The 22,761-nt window shown below is 44.3% G+C and overlaps 1 protein-coding gene across 10 annotated transcripts in view; it reads left to right on the top strand.

Moving 5' to 3' along the window:
* Window positions 1–22,761, top strand: part of ERBB4 (erb-b2 receptor tyrosine kinase 4) — a 687,907-nt gene that overhangs the window by 229,152 nt on the left and 435,994 nt on the right. For all 10 annotated transcript variants that reach the window (XR_012764976.1, XR_012764975.1, XM_075429769.1 and 7 more), the window contains exon 2: window positions 18,117–18,268. Coding sequence is in view for 8 of the 10 variants with exons in the window: in XM_075429769.1 (XP_075285884.1) it covers window positions 18,117–18,268 (152 nt within the window). In the remaining 2 variants the exon portion in view is untranslated. The remainder of the gene's footprint in view (window positions 1–18,116; window positions 18,269–22,761) is intronic.

Genomic DNA, 22,761 nt, shown 5'->3' with positions numbered 1-22,761 from the left:
GGTCCAGTGGTCATGACACACGTGCATGAGTCTGCCAACTCTGACTTTCAGTCTTTGATTTCTCTGCACCATATTCCTTGTGTGTTCAAAAGTGAGATGTGCAAGTGCTGTAATAAATTTGAGATGTAGTTAGTAGGTTTGCTGTTTTGGTAATAAAAGGCAGGTGCCAAAGGAAATGAGTTGCAAACTGTACAGCCCTCCTTCATCATTTACTGCCACACTTTTATGTTAGCTTTTCTGACAGCATTTCATGATTCTCCCCACTGGTGGCCCAGAATTAAGGAGGACAGTTTTGGATCCAAAAAAAAGATATAGGAGGAGCAAGGGATGTAGGAAAGGGAGGAGATGCCCAGGTGGGATTTCAGATTGCATGAACTCTGTCTTACCTTGATGCATTTAGCTTTTTTTACAGGGCTGTGTTTGTGACTAAAGCATGCGAAAATCCATGTGCTGAACACTATGGAAGGGGGAGAGGTTTCGGAAAGATGCATCAATCTGACAGCAGGGGGGGTATGCGCTGTCATCCCGGGTGGGCAGCACTGTTGGTAAACAGGATGCAGAGAAGATAAAAAGGAAAAGTAATTTTGGCACCATCATTTCCACTTCGCCCGTTACAAAAAAATCATGAACAAGATCTGCTTTGAAATAAAAAGCAAGCAGCTGTATAATATTACTACAAAGTACTTGAAGGAAGGATCATGATAGAATCAAACTGCCATGCAAAAAAGCAGTTAGGGCCATGGAAAAATAATCTTAGTGCTTTTCCTGCTCAAATACAGGTATGTGGAGGAACATCACAGCATGGCAATGAGGTGATACTTGTCATTTGTGTGACAGAGACAAATTAGAATCCAGCCATCTCGGGGTGGGAACGGTTTTCGTGAAAATTAATGACTTGATTAGAAGGAGAAATGAAGCTTCTTCAAGGGGACATGCAAATAAAGGAGGAATCATTGAAACTGTCACCTGATGTAAAGTGAACATTACACAAAGAAAGATCGGTGGGATATTGTACAAAGACAAATTTGATGTGATATTAATCATATAGCACCAGTGGGAGCAAAGGTGGGAGGGAGAGGAAGGATGCAGTGCTGCACGTGTCTGACTTGGGGAGGTGTTTTCTGCTGAAGCAGGGGATGAGCATCCCATTCCCAGGTGAGCCCGGTGCATACTCTGCACCCCCAGGCTGGGGTGCCACTCTCACATGGGTTTGCCAGGCCCTATAATTTTCTGAGTGGTGCTTCCCACTAGCTCCAAGCCCACTGGAAGTGATTTGCCTCCCTTTATCTAGAGGCAAGGGCAATAAAAAGCCATTAATTTTAGGAGGCACCTGTAGGTTCCTGATGGCAAGTTTGCAGATCAGGTGGGGTCTGTGTTGGGTGATTTCTGCAACCTTTCAGGAGGAATAGGGCTGCCGTATTTTAAATGACAAACAGTTGTAATCTCTGTTGGGAAGAAGGACATCAGGCTAAAACTGAGCAAGTATTAAACCTGATTTTAAACTTAGGTTTGTTGCGTTAAGAACCAAATCTACAGGGGCAATTAGCTTCAGGTTCAATCCCAACCTTTCCATGGTGAGGAGAAACATGCTTGAGTACAAGTAAGGCAGCTAAACAAAAAGGGATGCTTTTCTTAAGCAGGAGTATGACCTGCATTAATGACTACAGGTGTACAAGTAGTATGCTCACAGAAGGCCTTGTTTTGAGTTTGAGGGGTGCCTGAGACATTTTCATAAGTTTTCTCTAAGTTCAAATGATCTGTAACGTATATTCTTCTTTTACTGTCTCCTTTCCTTGGGCGTAGAGAGCCACAGACCTTTCAGGCTGATGTAGATAGCAGAACAGTATCAAAAGCTGTTTATCAAATGCTGGCTTTTTCTTGTCCAGCACTATCAGCAAGAAAGAGACTGATGCCCAGCCAGTTTTCTTGATGCTGTATTTTGTCAAACATAAGTTTGATGGGAATTTGCCATGGCAAAATGAGAGATTTTGCAGAAACCTGGCTGAAAATAAGAATCTAGTGCCATGCTCTGGCTGCAAAGGGGCTGCAGAGATAAGCTGGTAAGTTCGTGACGTGGTGATCTGTCTTTCCATGGCTGCTGAGCATTAGGTAGCACCAGTGATGTTGAGCCAGCTGTGTGCTTTCAGGAGGGTGATGCTGGGGACAGGTAGGATAGATCCGTGCTGCTGGGAGGCATATTTTTGGCCCATTTATCCGTAGGCTCTGGCGGAAGCTCTGGAACAGTTTTCATACATTGAGACACGTTTTTGCAACAATATGGCTTAGATTTTTTTAGATTATAAGGAAAGCGTATGTTACTGAGCATATGATAGCTTTCCCCCAGGAGGTATTGCTCTGCTGAGGTAGGATTTGTTGCACAGCTTTGGGGCAAGAGCCACCCTCTTTCGTTTCTAGTTTTAGCTCACGTGTTCTTTGTCTACTTGCTTTAGGAAATGCCATTTTTTACTGTTGGTAAGGAGCATGAAACACTTGATTTTCTAGCTGCATCACACCTTTTTCACAACAACCTCCAAACATATTCCTTTCTTGCCAGGCATTGCCGCCTGGAATTCCCTCTGCCTGCAAGATGGCTACGGTATGTGCTCTTTTGCAGAAAATACATGTACTTTACTGGTCTGTACAGGACATGTTTTGTTTATTTTTTAATACGATGAAGCCAGCCATTGCTGTCCCTCCAGGAGCCAGGAAATACTCTCTTAATAGCGGGGTCCACTCTTTCTCCAGCTAAGAATTTTCCTTGTTCTCCAACAAAAAGCTTTGAAACCTCCACCTTTTTCCTCGTTTGAAAGTAGTCGCTGGGACTGTCTTCATATTCCCCATGTATATTTAAACATAAATTGCATCTGACTGCGGTGACACTAATTAAGGCGGAGGCACTCAGATGCAGCCCCCCTTGCGGGGAGCGTGGCCAATAAACCCGCTGTGACTGGCAGGTGTTTCGACCGCTTTAGACAACTGCAATTTCATAAAGTGTCCTTCCCCTTCTCCTCGACGAGGAGGGGACGGCCAGGCCCCCTCCAGGGCAGCTGCTGCCAGGCAGGGACAGGGTGGCTTTCGGGAGTGTAGGGCTGGCACCCCACACGCCTCCCGCCCTGCTGGCGTCTCACCCCCTCAGGTGTCTTTTTAAAGCTGTCGCCTCCTCTTTGCTGTGAACAGGGATTTTTTTCCTCCCCTTCCTAAAATATGGAAATATTTTATTTTATCCCGGTGATTGTATAATATCCCAGTGATGTGCTGCTGAGATGTTTGACCAAATATTATTAAAACTCTGCAAGGGCTAATAATCCTGGAAGTAGTGCGATGCCTTCCTGTGACATTGAAATAATTTAGTAATTTTACAGTACATTTGAATTTCAGCGTCACTCATCCGCTCAGTTTCCATTAACTTTGCCTGGAATTTCTTATGTCCGTGCACACAAGCGTTAAGTGTCAAGTTTCTCCTTCATGCTCCAGAACACCACCTGAATCACAATTGTGCTGCAGCTAATTGTTGTTAATTAAGCTGTTCCTAGCAGTCCTATCTGGCTTGTGCTTTTTTTGGTTGTAATAAAAAGCAAATGCATTTTGTAAGCACGGTATTAAGGAGGGAAAACAAGGGAGCTCTGCTCTTGGGAACTTCTCCATGCCCTGTGAGTTGGTTTTAGGGTGGGTGTTCTTAAGGATGGGGCCACTGTATTGGCGAGCAGTGCGGAGCCAGGCTCATTACCATCAAATTAGCTTCACTGACCTTCGCTGCCATTTACCGGTCACAGGCAGGCAGCTTCAAGGACATTTTGCAATGGGTAAATTTGCACTGAGCTGCTTGGGCCGCACGTGCTCCCGCATCACTTAAGCACACGGCCGTGGCCAAACCCCCCGGCACGAGGTTTGGCTGGGATCACATGCCGGGCGCCCTGTGCTCCCCTTGGGGCTCCGCTTCCCACCTCCTTCCCACTGCCCAGGTTCAATTGAACCGGATCATCGAGTGGAGCGAGCAAGAGGGAAGGTATTAATGAAACAGGGACCCTGGGAGCTGCCTCCTCGCAGAGGGCTTGCGTTGGGAAAATTGCTTCTTGGCCTTTTCTTCTTAATGAGGCTGCTAATAACGTGCCTGTTGCTTTCCACCCGGTGATGAGGAGTGAGGCGCCTGTCATTCATCCACCTTCCTTGGTGTTTGTTTATGAAAATGAAATCAGGTGGGGAGGTCTTCAGGCAGAAGCGCTGTCATCTTGTGAGAGGCAGGAATATGAAGCTGCTTTTGGTCTGTGGGAATATGTCATCTGTGTCTTTGAAAAAAGCAGCCAGCTATCTGCTGTGTCTTTTCCATTTTTTCCCCTTGTCTTGGGTTAAGAACCACAAGACAGATTATTTTGGCACATCACAGGGACATGTTATTTTAACAGTAAGCTAATGGTTACCACTTGCAGGATTAAGGTGCGTGTAAATGTCCTCTTAAGAGGTCAGGAATAGTCTTGGGAATTTTCTGAGTTGCAAAGGATCAGGGAATGGCTTGTGCACAGACATAAGAAATAAGCCCGGGGCACAGGCTAGTGGTTGCTCCAGACTGCTCAGGTGTAGCGTTGCTGGAGCAAGCAGCATGGAAAGGGAATCCCTTGGAGAACCATCACAGGTGGTTGGGGTGGGAGTCTTCTGTACTGTGCTCAGTCTCAGAGCAATTTTCTCCTGCTATCCTCTCTGTATGCTATTGGCTGAAGCTTTAATTTGTCCACAGATCCTCCCGATGCTGTCATCAGTGGTGCAGGGCAGCTTCAGTGTTGTACAAGGCATTGCCTTTCCTTCATCACAACAGATTCCTTGGCATTTTGCTGTTACATGTTCATTCTTCTGCTGGTAGCATTTGCAGAAAAATGACCAAATATCAGATTGCAGCCTGAGCTGGGGCCTGGGAAGTTGGTGAAAGGCGTTATGACCGTTTGCTGGGTAAAACCCACCACCCTGCTATTCCAGAGTCTCTAGGACTTTCTCCCAGGACTGTTGTACTCGCCATAGCCTCCTTGATCCCTGGGGGAGGTCTGGCCGTAGATTTGGGCAGTGCATTCCCCAGGCACAGTTTGTGCCCATTCTGTATTGCTGTCCTTCTTCTAAAGCAGCTTTCTTTGCGATGTTCCTAGAGGAGACCTGGCTGGCCGTTGTGGGGTGGGCAACTCTCTTCTTGCAGAAGAGAAGAATCAGAAGAAGAATCAGCCCTCTACGATTTATGTATTTCAATGAAAAGAGGCCAAGAAAAAAGTCGCCCAGGCTTCAGAAAAACCTAATCATTATATATATGTATGTGTGTACATATGTAAGAATAGCTACATGCGATGTGCTCCTGCATTCCACATGGAGATAGCAGCAGGGGAAAACCTGTGGGATCGTGGTGATTCTTGAGCACAGATGTGCATTTGCTGCCTTTGCTTCCTCCTGCCTTCCCCGATTCCCTGCCAAGGGTCTGCAGTTCTGCCTGAATCAGCCTGGCAGGCTCCAGTACTGATTACTCCAGTGATAAACCAGTCGTGCTGTTGCCGAGTTGAGGATTCAAAACTAACGGTGCTTCTGCTCTTGAGATTTACCATTTGGAAGATACTTTATTACTATCTTGTGACGTTTCCCTGCACTTTTATGCTCATTCATATAACTGTTTTCTTTGATTTATGGCAGGTTTTCTTCATATATAACAGTGTCATAAATTTTGCAGCGCTACTATCAATGGTTATGAATTTGAGATATTCAGTAAACTGTGAGATGGGGGAAGGGTGGAAGCCTTTTGAAGAGGTTTGTGATCGCAACTGCAAACAAAGTAATCTGTTCTATCAGTACAGATCTGAAGCAAGCATCAGAATAATTTGGCATAGTCTGTTGACTAGCCAGCTGGTTGACTGCGGTTTAATTTTTTTTTTTTTTAGTGCAAAACATAAGTTACTGATCTATGATAAAAGGGTGCACGAGGCCAAACCCACACAGCGGTGACATTTGTGTGGCGATCCCTGGGAGCTCTGTTACCCAAGGTCTGCAGAGGTTTTCAGAGAAGCAGCAAATTAATGTTGTTCTTTTCGTAAACCTTTCTCTTGCTCTTCTCTTTCCCTGCATAAACCTGCTTTTTCATGGTCTCATTTTTTAAGACCCTCAAACAAGCTCAGATTTCCAAGGAGTATTCAGCAGCCATCAGAGATCCAAAGCCTTTCAAAGCCACTGGTCAAGACCAGTGAAATAAAGACTTTGGGTTTTGATTTTGTTGGCATATTGCTTTGTAGAGGAAGAGAAAAACAGCTCATTTAAAAATTGCTTTCTGAGTTCAGCTGTCAGAGAAGCTATCTGTTGACCTTTACAAATTGATACCGTCACAATCAATGGACAGAAGTTTAAGGGCAGTCTCTGAGGCAGGAGGCTGGGAATAAACCCAAACATTTATAAAATATATATGGAGTGCATTTTAAAGAGCCCAACAGAAAAAACAGACAGTATTAACAGGGAGCATGTCTGAGCAAGCTGATCTGTAAAGAATTCATAATACACAATTTTGATAAGTATAGTTATTTAGAATTTGCCTGTTTGAGATGGTTTCTAAAAGTACGTGAAACAAAAAATAACAAATAAATATGCCTTAGGTTATTCCAGAGCAGCAATAGGTTGGGCGAGGGAAATAATTAGAGATTTTGAAGTTGCTTTGCCAGCTTTGACTGCAGGGGAAGTGCATTTGAGGAGCAATTTCACAGCAACTTTGACTCCCTCCATTCCCCCTTGCAGCCTTGGAAAGCGAAACCGTTTACAAAGTCTCAGCAAGCATTGCATAAAGAGGAGCAAGCCTGTCTGATTGCAGCCGCCGGCTCGCTTGTTTTTAAAGAATCAGTGAGAGAAACCAAGAGGTTCACGGACATGCAGTCCTCACCTTTCAGGTAAAATAGGTAGAAACTTCAGCACCACAGGTGTTTGCCATGAATATACTGGTCATACACAAGCAGGTAATCAACTCAAATACAAGTCCTTCATCTGCCCTCTAAATGCAGATTAAAAAGTAGTCCCTTTCTTAAAAATGGGAGAAAAATGTCAGTGGTAGAGGTATGGTGTTAGATGGAAAAATTTATTGGTGTTACGTGGAAGAATTTACTGGGTGCTTAGCACATGTGAAGGATAGGCTTATTTTATTTAATTTTTTATTTTTATTATGTTTAATTTAAATTGTGCAATCCAGGACTTAGTTCAAAACATGCAGGTTTGAGGTGGGAGTTTGGTGTTCACATGCACCTCCACTCCTCAGTGTGCCCTGCAGCAATGCCGTATGTTCTCAGCACAGAATCACAGAATGGTAGGGGTTGGAAGGGACCTCTGTGGGTCATCTAGTCCAACCCCCCTCCCAAAGCAGGGTCACCTACAGCAGGCTGCACAGGACCTCGTCCGGGTGGGTTTTCAATATCTGCGGAGAAGGAGACTCCACAAGCCCTCTGGGCAGCCTGTTGCAGTGGTCTTACACCCTCAGAGGGAAGAAGTTCTTCCTCATGTTCAGCTGGAACTTCCTCTGCTTCAGATTGTGCCTGTTGCCCCTTGTCCTGTCACTGGGCACCACTGAAAAGAGTTTGGCCCCATCCTCCTGACACCCACTCTTCAGATATTTGTAGGCATTTCTAAGGTCCCCTCTCAGCCTTCTCTTCTTCAGGCTAAACAAGCCCATCTCCCTCAGCCTTTCCTCAGAGGACAGATGTTCCAGTCCCCTTACCATCCTTGTAGCCCTCCGCTGGACTCTCTCCAGTAGCTCGTCATCTTTCTTGAAGTGGGGAGCCCAGAACTGGATACAGTACTCCAGATGAGACCTCACTAGGGCAGAGCAGAGCGGGGAAACCTGTGTGAAGCTGTTTGTCTGAAATGTGCCTGAACTACAAGAGATGAAGGATTGTCCATGGCAGATGATGCTGGTTGAAGATTAGACTGTATGTTTTTATACATAACACATGGAAATAAAAAAGATTCTTGCATAGACTTTAGTTATTGAAAGTTTGTTTTCCTGCCTATAAAGTGATATCTGAAAGCACTTGGTTTAATAACATAGGAGTTCTATTATTTAATTTAGCCACAGGCAATTAGGAAAATAAACCCATTGGTTTAAGGCAGGCATGTGTAAGAGAGCACTTTAGATTAATTCTTTGACTTGATGGCCTTAATGTATGTGACTGCCACAGACTCTGGGACATTGTCCCTGTTTCCAGGTCTGGTGTGTTTTGGCTCCAAAGTGCGGCGTCCACCCCAGGGGCCAGGCCAGCCTCAGCGCTGCCCCTGCCCCTCCCTGCCATTGGCACTGCAACCCTGTTCCCCTTGTCTGCAGTACTTCCAGGCTTAAACAATTACCATTTTGTCAGTCTCACATGAGCTGAATTCTCTTGTCTGCTTGACAAGATGGTTGTGTTGCTTGAGACCCTCTTATTTTCATCAATGAAAAATAAACTGCATGCAATTTCAACTTAATAGACCCATGCATATTGACTGAAATAGGGTAGTTCCTTTAATCGTGTTCTCCTGCATTGCACAATCACCTTGAAGCAGTTGGGCAAAGCAGCTCTGAAATGTTGGGTTTGCTCTTGCCTGGTGATGGGGATACCCAAGCCCTGGCATGGCCATCTCAGATGCTTCATGAGATGTTGCTTTTCTTTATTTCCTCAAATATTTTTGCAGGGACTTTTTGTTTAAGCCCCTCTGCAGTTTTGCCTTGCAGCGTTGCCAGAATTTGGGGAGGTTGTTCTCTCCAAAGCAGTCCATTTCTTTATGTGTTTAAATTTCATAGTTAATTTTATTAGGTGGTATTTGGGTTATGTGATATTACTAATGCAATGCGAGAACATTTAGGGAAATACCTTTTTCCTTTTTTTTTTTATGTTGCAAGTGGCTTGTGCTTACCCTGTAACAACACAGAAGTTGCTGTGTGCTTTAGGGGTGACTAATTTACCCACAGTTACATTAGGAGATATAAAAGCACCTGTCCCTCCCACCTACCCCATCTGAGCTGTCTCTTTTACATAGACGCTGCTTAAATAGGAGTAAGTAGGATCTGAGAGCTTGTGCGCATTCTGCCAAGTGTTTTTTAAGTATTGTAGAGGCTGCGAAGACTGCAATCCCGTTCCCATCTCAGCGGCTGCGAATGCTCCCGCTGGATTTCTCGGGCAGAGAATCAGGCAGAAGCTGAATGAATGCGCTCCCTTGTGCACACACAAACTCGGTGTGTTTGTACAATGTTAATTAAAATGCATTTAAGTTGAGTGAATGCTTGCGGCATTCAGGGCCCTCTGGGGAAAGAAAAAAAAGAAAGGCAGGCAGACAGGCACAGGCCCTCAGCTGTCATGGAGCCGCATGAGCCCCCATGGAGAGGCAGGAGCTGCTGGGGAAGGTGGTCGCTGCCACAGCACCGTGGCCATGCTCTGTGCAAGCTGAGCAGCCCCAGGCCCCCAGGAGAGCACTGCAGGGGGGGAAAGGAGCCCTTCTTGTTCCCAGCAAAACAGCCTGGTCTGTGAGCTGGGAAGTGGTTTGGGGCCAGCTTCACAGCAGATGTTATTGGCATCCCTCGCTAAATTGATTTGTGTTGAAGGCGTATGTATAAAATCCAATCCAAGTGCCTGCTACCCCTGCTCCCACCCCTGCATGTCTTTACCTGGTGCTTGTGGTTCGTGCTCCATCATCTTCCCCTCACTCCTTCCACTGGCATTGAAAATGCAACCCAAATCTTTCCTACTGCTGAGACCTGTAGAGATTTCCACCACTTTGCTCTGGTAGAGGGCTAGGATACACCACGATGCAGTGATGGAAGGAAGCAGGTTGGATGAACTCTTACCACTGTGTTTGAGTGGGACTTGGGAATGGTGAGGGCTGGAAAGCGGGGAGAGCAATATTTGCAACTTCTTAGGTCTTCAGCTTGGCATTTCGCTCTGTGTTAGCTGCCCAAGAACACATGGCTTGTATTACTCATGATTGTTTAAGTTATTTATCTTAGAAGGCATTGGTGATGGTCTCCACTTTGGTACTGTAGGGAAGTATTTTGGTTGTTGGCATTAAGAGTTAGATTCACAAGCAGAACTTTGGGTACTGCACTGAAGTGGCCGAACTGGAGACTAGTGCAGGCATAGGCAGTCTGTAGTGGTCGTCACCAGCAACAGGGAGAGCAGTTTCTCCACGTGATGGTTCATAGCAACAACAATATTTGCATGGGCTAAATTGCACTCTGGAGTTAAATTTCTTCAGGGAGGAAACGTACGTCAGTTGGAAAAGGGGTGCTGGTGACATTCTTGATCATACTTGCAGAGCTAGTAAGAAGCCCAGACTGGAAACCTGGTAACAGAGGAAGGTCCTGCCAGTGCTCGGAAGTTGGAGGGCCGAGGAGACTGGCATTGTATTTCAGAACTATTTGAAAACTTTTTCACTGTCTCAAAACAAGACCTTATATGAACTAAACCAAGTGCTGGAAGCAGACCACTCAAATCTTTCTTATATAATGTCTATTAATTGCTTGTTTAAGTTATGTACTTCACTGGGAACTAAATTGTAAATGCTGAAGACGTTTCAATAAAGTAAGTTACTTTTTGCATCCTGCAATCAGTAAGAAAATCTCACACTCCTTCTAAGCTACCATGCCACATCAGCAGCCGTAAAAGAAATCTTTAATTTTTAATGCTTTTCTGTCGCATCTTGTGTGCCAGTGATTTGCCGGTTTGAGCACTGGAGCCAGTGAGCGCCTCCTCAGAGCTGACCTGATGCAGGTGGTGGTGGGCTGCGCAGGGCCACGTGTCACCCCCGTGTCGCCTCCATCCCTCGGGTTCCCCGCCAGCTTGGAGGCTTACCCGCTGCCTCCTCATCGGAGCAAGCGCTTCCAGATTCACAGCAAGGCCTCAAGGAGAGCCAGATGATAGAGCAGATGGCAGATGACTAATTTGGCAAAGTTAGATGAGTGGAAATTGTTTGCTTTAATTGCTTGTCAAGTCCGGTACCTACATTATAGTTAAGAAGCAACTATTTACCCTCAAAATAGAATGAAATGAGGAAAGAAAGGGTGCACGTGCATGTGCCTGTGAAGAATGGGGAGAAAAAGGGAAGAAGTACCTAGAGAAAATAATTTGGTACAAAGCTTTTGGGGGGGAGGGGGGAAAGAACCATTGGCAAAGCGTCTTACATGTAGCTGTGTGGTACAGGTCCTGCAGTACATTTTCCCCATTTTGTCCTTTGCAGTTGCTGTATCATAATAAATATGTGAGGAAACTGAAAGAAACAATGCTGGAAATATTGGCATAACGCAAGCAGATGACAATGGCTTGACATGGTTGGTAGAGGCAATAATGCTTGAAATGTCGCAGTATAAATCTAGTTAACATTTTGATGCCAGTTCTTCGTTGGTACAAACAGGGGTGCTACGTCGGTAAAATGTGCTGTGTAGCATCCATCAAACAGATTATGGAGAGCTCAGTGCAAGGAGAGGGTGCCATTGGCTCAGGAAAGTGTTATCACATGTAACTAATTCTTCTTGATTACGTTACAATCACTGTCAGTCTTTACTATGCCTATTTGTGTTCCTGTTCATAAAACTGGGAAAAATCTTCCCTTTGTAGGTGGCATCTGATGAGCTTCTGCTGGAGGTGGGACAACCCTGATAACACTCATCCCTGCAACTTCTCTGGAAGTGCTGGGAAGCTTTTACAGTGGCATATGAAATGATATTTGGGAGTTTAGAGAGCAAATTTCAGGGAATTAATGCTTTTGATCCCTGGTGCTATCAACCCAGGGACCACTTCTCCATGCAAAGCAAAGAAAGGCTATAGAAGTGTTTCACAGTGTCCTTGAAGCATTGCAGATTAAAATCTGGATGAAAATCATAGTTAATTTTTTTTTATTTAACTTTATTTAGCAGTTTTGGAGAGCTTTACTTGGAAATCAAAATAAACAATGGTACTCCCAGGCTTGTGTTTCTGGGCCATTTGCATGCAGGTATAAGGGATTAAGCCCATGGTAGTGTGGCCCACAGCCGCCATGGGCCAGCCCATACTGTGTCACCTCCTCCTGATGACACCCTGATGGACTGAATGGCGGCTGGATGGCAATGCTGCGCTTCTCCTCTCCTGGCTATGTGGCTGTCCAGGGGTTCATGGCAGTCAGGTTAATTGCATGCAACTGGATTCAGATGGGATGATAATTTCCTAGCGTAGAGCAGACCTCATGGAAGGAAAACACTTGTGCCAGCTGAGCTTTTAATTAGGAGTACAGAGAAAATTATGCTCTCTTTCATTACAGTCTCTCACCTAGGGAAAACAAGCCTCTAATTTTAAAACACTCTCCCAAACCACTGGGTTTACAGGAAAATGGCTGGTGACCTCAAGGAGTATTTTGCCTTCTCCCAGGAGACATCTGCAAGACTGTAAATGCAGGCGGTCCCTTCTTTCATTAGGATGTGCCTAATTGCAAGAAAATTTGGGGCTTTTGCAGCTCATTCAACCAGAACTGTAAAATAATAATGAAAGGATTAGAAGTGTGTTTACCCCTTCTTCTGTGTGCGTACATGATGGGGTGCCTGGGCTGTTGCTGAGGGTGGAGCATAATGAAATGAATAGGGACTGCTGCAGCATTGCTAGTAATTAGTTGTTGCTTAAGGGGCTCGTGTATTGGGGGCCTTCACAAATTGCCACAAGTGTTTGCAATTATTAATAAACAGTTATGTTAGCTGTCTTTCAAGAAATCCTGATGATGGTCCTGTCTGTAAAACACAGCTAATTAAGTAAAGAAGTGGGAAGTACAGGCAGAGAATGTTAGAAAGAAGCGCTGAATGTTGTTGGGCTCACCCTGACCGGGATGAAGGAACGTGTGATTCTCTTTTCATAAACATGCTCCTGAAACCAGTGAGTCTGACAGTTCAAGCCTCCTCTTGCGTTTTTGGCCCGCTTGGTAAACGGATTGACAAAGCGAGGTTGGGCTGTGTTCAGGCAGAGACTGGTGCAGAAAAATGCACCGCTTTCCAATATGCTCGCCAATGAGATAATAGTAAATGTTTTATGATTCAAAAAAATATATCCAGATGCTTGAGATAACTCTCTTGCAGTTGACAAGGAGGATGCCTCATTGTTGCTTCACTGAACATGGTTTGGGAGAGGAGCGAGGCACCGGTATTTCAGGTGGGGGTGACCATGCCAGAGATGATGGGATTCACTCTTCCTGAATAACTTCAAATGTAGGCAGATCCGGAGAGGGGTTGAATAAGAAATGAAAGAAGTTGACCTCCTTCCAAAAGTTAGTTCATCTGTTGAGCTAGGAGGATTACAAAATCCATTAGTATTACAAGAAACAGAACTAGATTGAGTCAAATGTGATTTCTTAATTTAATGTATAGATTTATCATCATCAGAGCAGAGCAAAATAATGGCCTAAAAAGCAGAAGCTAAAGGACATTTTTAAATACCTCCACTATTTGCTGCCTTTGAGTGAGCATCCGAATGATTTGGCTTTGTTATGAAAGAAATGTCAATGGGAAATTAATTTCCTACTCATGTGCATGAGTATTGATGAAAAACATACATTCGGTTCAATACAGACTATTATTAGTGCTATAATTTGGGCCATTAGGAGCTGAAGCTCTTCTCCATCACTTTAGGTAGCTGGCAATAAGTAAACAACTGAACGTGAAGTCTGAATGTGTGAGTAATGCTTAAAACCCACTTTTGTGATGGCCAAGCTGCACTCTGCCCCGGCGCCCACCCAAAATCGCCTACGTTTGGGGTGTAGGTGAGAAGTGGCTGCGGGCTGGCAGTCGGACCAGTTGCTGTCACTGCTGGTTCAGGGCTTTCCCAGGTGGGATGGTGCATGTCCTTCAGCTTCGGGATGACGTTAGCGGTGGCTGTCTCTGGGCACATACACATGTGCACTCAGTGGGGTTTGTTGCCACAATACAGAAAGAGAGGGAATGCCTGCGTGCGTTGGTGGAGGGATGTGTTTGAGAGCTTCATGGCGTGCTGGTAACCTGGTACAGGCTGTCAGTCAACAGCTCACTGGGGCTTCTGTCTGGGAAAAGGGGATGTCAGATTTTCCTGGGGGTGTTTTGAAATGACACTGAAGGGTTTCACTCGTTGAGATGCCTCTGTGAGACCTCTTGAGCAAGTCAGGATATACGTGCTCAGAGATGCTGAACAGTGAGAGAAGCTGCAGGCTAGAGGCACATCTTCTGCTGGTACTTTTTTGACCTCTGTTAGAGGCAGGGGAATTAGTATTTTTTATTAAACGGGAGAGATTCTGCTGCAAGGACTGCTTTTAACAAGTGATCTTTATTTTCTTGCCTCTCATCAGTTTCTGGGGCTGTATAAAATAATGTGTCTAACAATATATGACAAAGTGCTTTGAAGAGACTTTCTGAAATATAGATTATGGTGGTTTTGCATGGCATGGCAAGGAAATACATTTTGTTGTGCTTATGTTTCTGCTTATATGTGGCTGGAGCATCCCTGAAAATATGTATTATTTTGGCACCGTATTTTAAAGAGCTGCTCCAACACATAGATGCCTGTTGCTGTTCCAAGAGATGAGCAGGAGGGTGAGTGGGATATGCTCATGCTCTGCGTTGAGCTTGGGGCAGAGGGACTGGGGATCCTGTGCGACCCTTGCTCAGTTCCCACCTCCCACACTTTAGTGCTTCTTGATTATTTTGGCAAATCAGACCCCAAATAATTATATTTGCCCCGGAGCAGCTGGGAGTTGCCTCCTGTGGCTCATAATGGGGAACAAAACTTACTCTTAACTACTAGTTTACAGCCTGCTTTCCGGCCTGTGATCCTCCCAGGTTTAGTTCCCTGGCGTGTGCGGGCAAATGGGAGCTCCTTTGTAATTGTCCATGGCACCAGCATTTCTTCCTCATGGCCGGAATGGCTTTTTATCCTGATAATTGTATTTTGCCTTAAAAAACCCAACAGCATATCTAATCTCTCTGTTTTAAAGGACTCTGTGCGAAGGATGGAGGTACTGTCCCATCTCTATCCTCTTGCGAGTGATGATCTAATCTGCTTTTCTTAAATACTTGCATTAGTTTTCTCTTTTGTATTTTGAACCTAGCAAAGCTATTAGCTGCATGAAAAGTGTATGAACAAAAGTCGTGCTGTAAAGCTGAGGCACAGAGAGATTGATGGATTATTATAATAATAGAGTATTAGTGATGTATGGTTATACCCATGTTCGCTTTGGGATTTCAACTTGTTCGCCATGTCGGGGCTCTCTCCTGCTTTGAGTGCTGTTTCTGCGTTGGCTGCACTGCTGGTTGGATACCGACGGCAAAATACCTGCACTGCTGCACCCCCAGCTGATGTAGGATACTCTCACTTTTGGTGTGCAACTTGATATGAGGCAATTTGTAACCAATTTCTTTTTTCTGTTGAGGGGAGGTGGCCTGCCAGGACAGTACAGAGCTGCAAAAGCCGAGCCAGGCCATGCAGTGGTTGGGAGGATTGATGCTGGGCAGTGACTTTCCCTGGTTTCCCAAATTTTGCAGGAGCAGGCTGTGAGGCACTGGATAGCACGGGCCTTTCGCCACTTATCTCGCAGGCAGCAGAGGCCCAGGAGTGAGCTGGAACATGGAGATGTTTTGTGTAACAGAGGACCAGAGGGGATATCTTGTTTTAAAACAGAAATTAAATGCTTGGAATTGCTATGAGATAAATTTAAAAGATGAACATGATTTCTTCTAAAATTGCTTTTAAGATTGTATTTGTCTGAAAGAACTGATTTCCACAGCATTATCAAAAGCCAGGAGTAGTTACTCCAGTGGTTTGGTTGTACAAAATTAATCTTACTTGAATAAAACCTGCTCCCCCAGCTTACATCTGGACTGGCTTCACCCCTGTTGAATCCTCTTGCAAGAGCAGGCTCCAGGTGTTCTGCCTCCTTACAGCAACAAATGGCTAAATTAGCTTTCGGGAAACGTTTAATGGATGTGCGACATGAAATAACCAGTGTTGCAGTATATAGCTTTATTAGCTGAGCTACTGGAATTGTTTTCTGAGCTATGTTGATCCTTAGCACTGATTGTGAAACGGAACAGAAATTATTTATTAGTCCTTGGGAGCCTTAAGACAGAATTGTACTTGTTCGGCTGGAAACACAGTCAATCTTGTTGTTATAGATGATGCTGCTTTTAAGGAAAAAACAAACAAAGCGATTGTGTAATGATAGCAAACATTTTCGAAGTCTTCGAACGGGGACAGGTGTGCGTCTCCCTGAGGGGTGGAGATGGTTGTTCTGAAAAAGACTTTGAATATGAGCTAGGACAGGGCTATGCATTTCAAAAAGAAAAATGTGCTATCCTCTAGCAGCAGTGGTTAATCCTTCCAGGTGTTCCCATTCCAGCAGAGCTATGTCAGGTCCTAGTGGGACCATGTCTTTCAATCTTGGGAATCTCATAAAATGGCTATTAAAATATTATAAACAAAATCTTGTTTAAATATGTTTTACTCTAAGTGATAAGGTTTTATGGGAAAACTTTCAAAATGGGAATGTTTGTGATTTAAATTAAGCCTTGAAATGAGGTGGCAGTTTTTATTTTAAAACCCATGCGAACAAACCAGGTTTTCTTCTGCAATGCAGCATAATGAATATATGTCAGATATTTCAAGATTTTAAATGTAGTGAGGAGTTTGAAATTTTTATTTCCACCAGGTCGTAGAAAGAAAGCTTTGAGCAGGTTGTGGGCTTCTGGCTGCCTCCTGAAGCCCTTCACCAAGAGGCTGCCTGAAGCTTGAGTCGCACTGGCACAAGAGCAGGTTGCTCTGCAGCAGAGAGACCATAGCGAACAGAGATGAGAATTGTTCCCATTGCTATTAAAAAAAAAAGGGGGAGGAGGGGGAGAACATAGTAAGTAAGCAGTCAATAATAGTAGTACTCAGAAACCTAATTACTTTTGATATTTAAAAAAAGGCCCCGCATTATTCAAAAGAGCATGTTTTAGCCAATTTTACTGATTATGCTTCCAGTCATGGAGAGTTTTGTCTGTATTGATCTAATCCAGGGGTGGGAATGGCTCCAGCAATGCTATTCTGGTTTGGCTTATGTTTTGCATAGTATAATGCCCATTTCAAAAGTTTGGATATATTCAGGTTAATTTGCTCGCAGATGAGAACAAACCCACAAGCTGTTGGTAATCAGGAAAAGTAAGTGCATGAAAAAAAAGCCCAGCCCCACACTTGACCATTTAAGCAGCATTGCTGTCCTGGCAGGCTGAGCGCCATGTGAAAAACTGGTGTTGTAAAATGTGCTTCTCTGTTTCTTTCCTGCATTCATTTTTGTCGTTGCTTGATGCACGGCAAGCTAATAGACTGAGCAGAGCTGTGATTCTGCAGTAGCTTTGAACAGGACTTCGAAATTTGGAACAGAGTAATACAATATTAAAGGGCATCTTCTGGAAACTAACTGTATTAGGATGGTGTTTCCCAACTCTTCTGACACATCTCTACGTTCAGTCTGGTAACTTGTGGAAAGATGATGTGTTTTTTGCTATCGTCTTTCTCCTGTTTAATTGCGTCAAGCTGGGAAGAGCTGGGGTCTTAAGGAAAGTGATGGGGAAGACAGTGTTGGCTGTAAGCCTTCCGATCAGGTTGCTCTTGGCTTGTCCAACAGACCCTTCTGAGTATCAGCTGAATAAGGAAAGTGTTGGATTACCCAGATCACCCTGGGTGCACGGGTCTCTCTAGCCTTATGTCTTTTAGTCTGTGAGTGGCATATATGTGTTCAGTGTCCAATTCTGTCACTGGACAAACTAGTAGGATTTTTGCTGATACCTGAGTTTGGTCCTTTAGGTGCTGGGATCAACTAGTTTTGCATTTTTCCTGCATTTCTGTGTTTTCAGCATTTCTGTATTTGGTAGTAAATACCAGCACTTCATCCCGTTTGGTGAGACATGTTTCAGTTGCTGAGATGATCACGGACCATATTTGTACATTCCTATCTCTATTGCTGATATTCAAGTAACTTATGCTGGGGTTTTTTTTGCAGGACCCAATCACATGAATAATTCAGGATTTTTGTTACAATTACCTGTATCCCTGTATACAGACTGCATTTCCTTCTCTGCTCCTGTGATCCTCTTCCACACTCCTGATTGTTTGTCCTGTGGTTTCTTGCAGTGTGTGCTGGCACCGAGAACAAGCTGAGCTCCCTCTCTGACCTGGAACAGCAGTATCGGGCCCTGCGCAAGTACTATGAGAACTGTGAGGTAGTTATGGGCAACCTGGAAATCACCAGCATTGAGCACAACCGAGACCTCTCCTTCCTGCGAGTAAGCAATCTTTTTTCCTTCCCTCCGTCTTCTGTGTTTAGGGGAGTATCTATGGGAGCTGGGCTGGAGAAGGGCAAGTCTCTTGCCCACCAGCTCCACTGCAACATAATATTATGTAATATAACAAAATGTCGCAGATGTGCAGAGAACAAGACCAATGGCATTGCTGTGACAGATGCACTGAGTATGCGTCGTTTAGATTTGTCCAGGACTCGGAGGAGAAAGCCATGTCACTACGCAGGAAGGTGACACCTTGCGGGTCTCTATCAGTATGTGTTGCCAGCAGGTATGGAGCAAGTAGGGTAGGGTTTAGGAAGGTCAGAGAATTGGGCAGATAAGCACTGGAAGCTTGGAGAAGCTAATCTTAATAAAGTGACTGATTGGTAGACTAAGCTAGGGGAGAACTCTGGGCAACATTTGTGGGGCATTTAAGAAAAGAAAAGTTGATTATGGAACGAACATAAAACGCTTTGTATGTATGAGACTGGAGTTATAAGCCTAACTGAATCTCCAGCATCCAGGGGTAGTCTGTGATAGATGAAGCCTGTCCTGCCACCGTGGAGTCCGGGGTGTGTGCTCCCTCAGCCCGCCTTAGTCTAGATTTTGAGTGATATCATGCTTTTGGGTTTGTGAAGGATCATTTCAGTGTGATTTGTGCATTCCCTGTTAACGTGCTAGCAACCACAAGGAGGGAAAGTTGAATGCAGAATTAAAAGAATTTAAGCCCACCATTATTTGGCATTCCAAAACTAATTGTGTTTGAAGAAATATTCCAGTAAAGGAGTGATCCAGTGTACTCAGATGGGCATCTGAGGATGCTGCAGATGATGTGGCTCCAATATGGAAGAAACTGGTATGTAGGTGTGAGGACTGTGGTAGAAATGGCAGCCCATGGCAGGGTGGTTGCACGCTCTGCTGGTCGTACTCTCCAAGAGAAGAAGTCGAGCCATGACACAGATAAGGGTTTACAGTGCTTGCATCATATGGCATCGCTCACATATATTTCTGCAAAACACTAATGTCACGTTTCAAGATGAGTGTCTGTATGTAACTAGCATTTTTATAAAAAGCACGTAGCGGGAGCAGTGAAGTTTAAATCCGGCAGCAGGAAGAGGGCAGCAGGAGTCAGCCCCAGCAGGTTGTGTTACACTCAGTCATTCGGTTTACCAGGTCTTGGGTGAACCTAGTGCTCAATTTAGTTTGTAAAAATGTGAACTTTCGATTACAAGTTCTAACAAAGGCAAAGCAGATTGTCCAACAGTGTGTTTAGCTTTGCTTCATGTTAAATTTGTTGGGGATTTCACAGGATTTCCACTCTATACTTTGGCCTATATTTACTCAAAGCATACACCAGGCTGCTAAAAGATCTGCAAGCAAAACTGAGCAACCAGATATGTCTGGAGTAAAGTTTGGGGTGCTAATTGCACTCAGACTAACAGGTTGCCTGTTAATTTGAGCGACGAATGCCTAGGAAGTAAATGCTATCTATACATTTCACAGTTGTGACAGGTGGGGAAAACACATATGCTTGTACTGTGAAATAGATACAGCCTTGGTGCAGCTGGACTAATGTTTCCCACCATGTTAGACAGACGGCAGATAGATACTTCCTGCACAGGCAGGGTCCCTGCACTGATTCAAGCATTGCCAGGGTTTCCAATGCCTCCTGAAACCCTTGGCTGTGCCATCATGCATGGCTTGAATTCATCATGGATGGTTCTTCCACTTCGGCTTTCCTTCCTTCTTACACTGCCTGCTAGTAGGTAGGAAAAGCAAATTATTTGGAAATTAGGGAGTTAACATTACTTGCAGAGAGCTGCCATAAGTAGAGTAAAATATTAGTGGAAAGTGAGCAGTAAAATCAGCAATAGAAAGCAAGAATGAAGGGGCCTGTGTAGTAAATGAAGGTGGTTCGGTCACTTGTGCTTTTTGGTGACAGCTACTATCACTTTTTTATTAGTTTTATTACTTCTCTTACCTGTGTCTGCCCTCTCGCAGATGTCTCAGCAAAAAGCAGAACTTGAAACAAACCCCAGCAAACTGGAAGTCTAGTTAATATGATAAATTGTAGTCATTAAAACAGAAAACCAAACAGAGGAGAACATGTTCTTTGGGACGCAAATAATTAAATGTTGGCATATTTACACCGATAATTCGACATTCATTAGTTAGGCAGTATTACTTGTCTTATCATTTTAAAAATATTTTTAATGGCCAAATGAAGGTGGCAGATTGGAGATAACTAAAAGAAAGGCTATTTGTCTCTCTCAGACTTAAATACGGTGAACTTGTGCAAGGTGATGCTTCTCCAACTTGCTCCAATTTTCCTTAGTCTTGTTGCAATAATTGCCATCTTTCGCCACTAAATGGACTTCAGGTACGCAGCTGACACACTCCTGGGTTTTCTGTATGCCTTGCTGGTGAGTACCATGGCATTGTGTGCCCGCCTGCCTTCTCATTAGTGTTCAGCTTAGCTGGGTAGCCTCTCACTCCAGGACAGAGGGAAAGACCTAGTGAGCTAGGCATGCTGGGCTTTTTTATCTTGCAATAACACACGAATACCATAAATGAATTGAAGTGAAAAAACCTCATAATTTTCTTTACCCTGCAGAGGAACATTAAAAGATCAGCATCCCATCTCTCATCTTTATTTAGACATTTATTCCCTAAGTAGATTTGCTTTATGTCTATGAGTTAGCTCTCTGGATATCTGCTGGTTAAGAATAAAAAGGGCTTTCTATCACCTCAATGAAGTGCTCAACCACTTAAACTTCCAGGCCTGCAAATGAGTGCATGGCTTTGAGATCACGGGGAGCTTCATTTATGTGAGAAGAGTTTGCACATACCAGTGGGTTTTTTCCTAGTGTTCTTGTATGTGTGCAGAACAGGAGTACAAATCTTCTGTTTTCATTTTATGCATTTTATTGTTGCTTTTGGTTGTGTTATAGTCTTGGTATTGCTTGCCTGTGGGTGGCCAAAACAAGGGTGAGCAATTGCAGTGTGAAGTTGTGCTCTGCGTGTGCTACCCTCCAGCTCCATCAGCTCTGTTCCTGCTGCTCAGTGCTTCCCTGCACCGCAGGTGCAGTGCTTCACATTGCACCGCATTTGCAATGTGAGTCCTGGCAGAGGAAAGGAGCACTCAGTAGGAGGAAAACAATGTGTCTAGGCTTGAGTGCTGGGAAAAGCAAGATGTTTCTGACTATGGGCTGATACCTGGTTGTCTTTGTTACTCTTCTGAGTCTCAACCTACCCACAAAAAATGTATGCTGAGGTAATTTCAGTCTTTGGAGTCCAACCACTGTGAGCTTTGGCAGTGATATGAGGCTTAGGTGAATGTAGCACATTTTTATGGGAGTAAGACCTCCCTGTCATGGCCATGGCAGGCTCTCCGCTGGCATAGGTGCTGCAGTAGGGAAGGGCACTTGCTGTTTCCGAGAGCATCACTGAACTGGGCAGGACAAATAATGGGGTGGGAAACGGGCATTGAGAGCTCTCTTGTCCCTGTTGCACCCAGGCTCACCCAGCAAGTTGGCTGTGACGGTGGGAAGAGGTCGGGCTCCGTCTCCCACTGCTTTCCAACCCACCACCATCCTTCAACTAATTGCACAGGTCAGGCTTTTGCGCTAGGACTTGCTCCGTGGAACTAGATCAGCTGGTTGAGCTGGTGCGTGCCTTCAGTCTCGTCAAGCCTAGAGCTGAGATTATTTTCCCTGCTTTGGATTTCAGAAAATAATATTGAGAAAAGCTCAGATCGTGCATTGGTTCATATTGGAAACGACTGCTTGGTTTCAGAAGTGGCAACCTGTTTTAGTTTCACTTGGCAAAGCTGACAGTTTGTATTGTGGACAGTTCTTATTTCTTAATAGAATCTCCGTATTCAATTTTTGCAATAAGATACACAGTTAGTATACCACAAAACAGTCTTCTGCAAGCACTCTTGTTCTGTTAAACACATCTGGTAAACAAGAGTTATCTTTGACTAATCCCTAGGCTTTTAGCAATTCACAGTAAATTGTCTTCTTATGCCTTGATTTTATTTAACCAATTCAGATTATTTATTTTTGAAGACATGACCAGAGTTCTGCACTGTTCCCTGCAATAACTCTTCCAAATGATTATGAAGCTTATTTCTAACCGCAATCAACAGCCTTTGAAAATCATCTACCACTGCTTTATAAATTCTTTTTTTCGTTTACCTCTATACTATCTCTGTAGCACCCTCAGCCACAGGTACACTGGCAGCGCTCTGCCTGCCATTTAACAGGGTGGGCGTTTCATGGCAGGCAGCTTTACAGCCGCTGCAGTTACTGCAAAGACATACAGCCCCCATCTTCACTTTGTCAGCATACATAACTGCGTGCTCAGTGAAAACCTGCGCCAGCCCGCGCTTATCGCTTTCCTTACAATCGTGTTTATATGTCATGGCGGGTGGAATTTGGGGGTTTGGGTTTTATGTATTTTTTGCTTCTGGATGTGTTATAACCTTGGAGGAA

Source organism: Opisthocomus hoazin, chromosome 9 (assembly GCF_030867145.1).
Source record: "Opisthocomus hoazin isolate bOpiHoa1 chromosome 9, bOpiHoa1.hap1, whole genome shotgun sequence".
In the NCBI taxonomy this organism is placed as follows: domain Eukaryota; kingdom Metazoa; phylum Chordata; class Aves; order Opisthocomiformes; family Opisthocomidae; genus Opisthocomus; species Opisthocomus hoazin.
The sequence above is the reverse complement of the archived record's forward strand: the minus strand, read 5'-3'. Positions and strand labels throughout refer to the sequence as shown.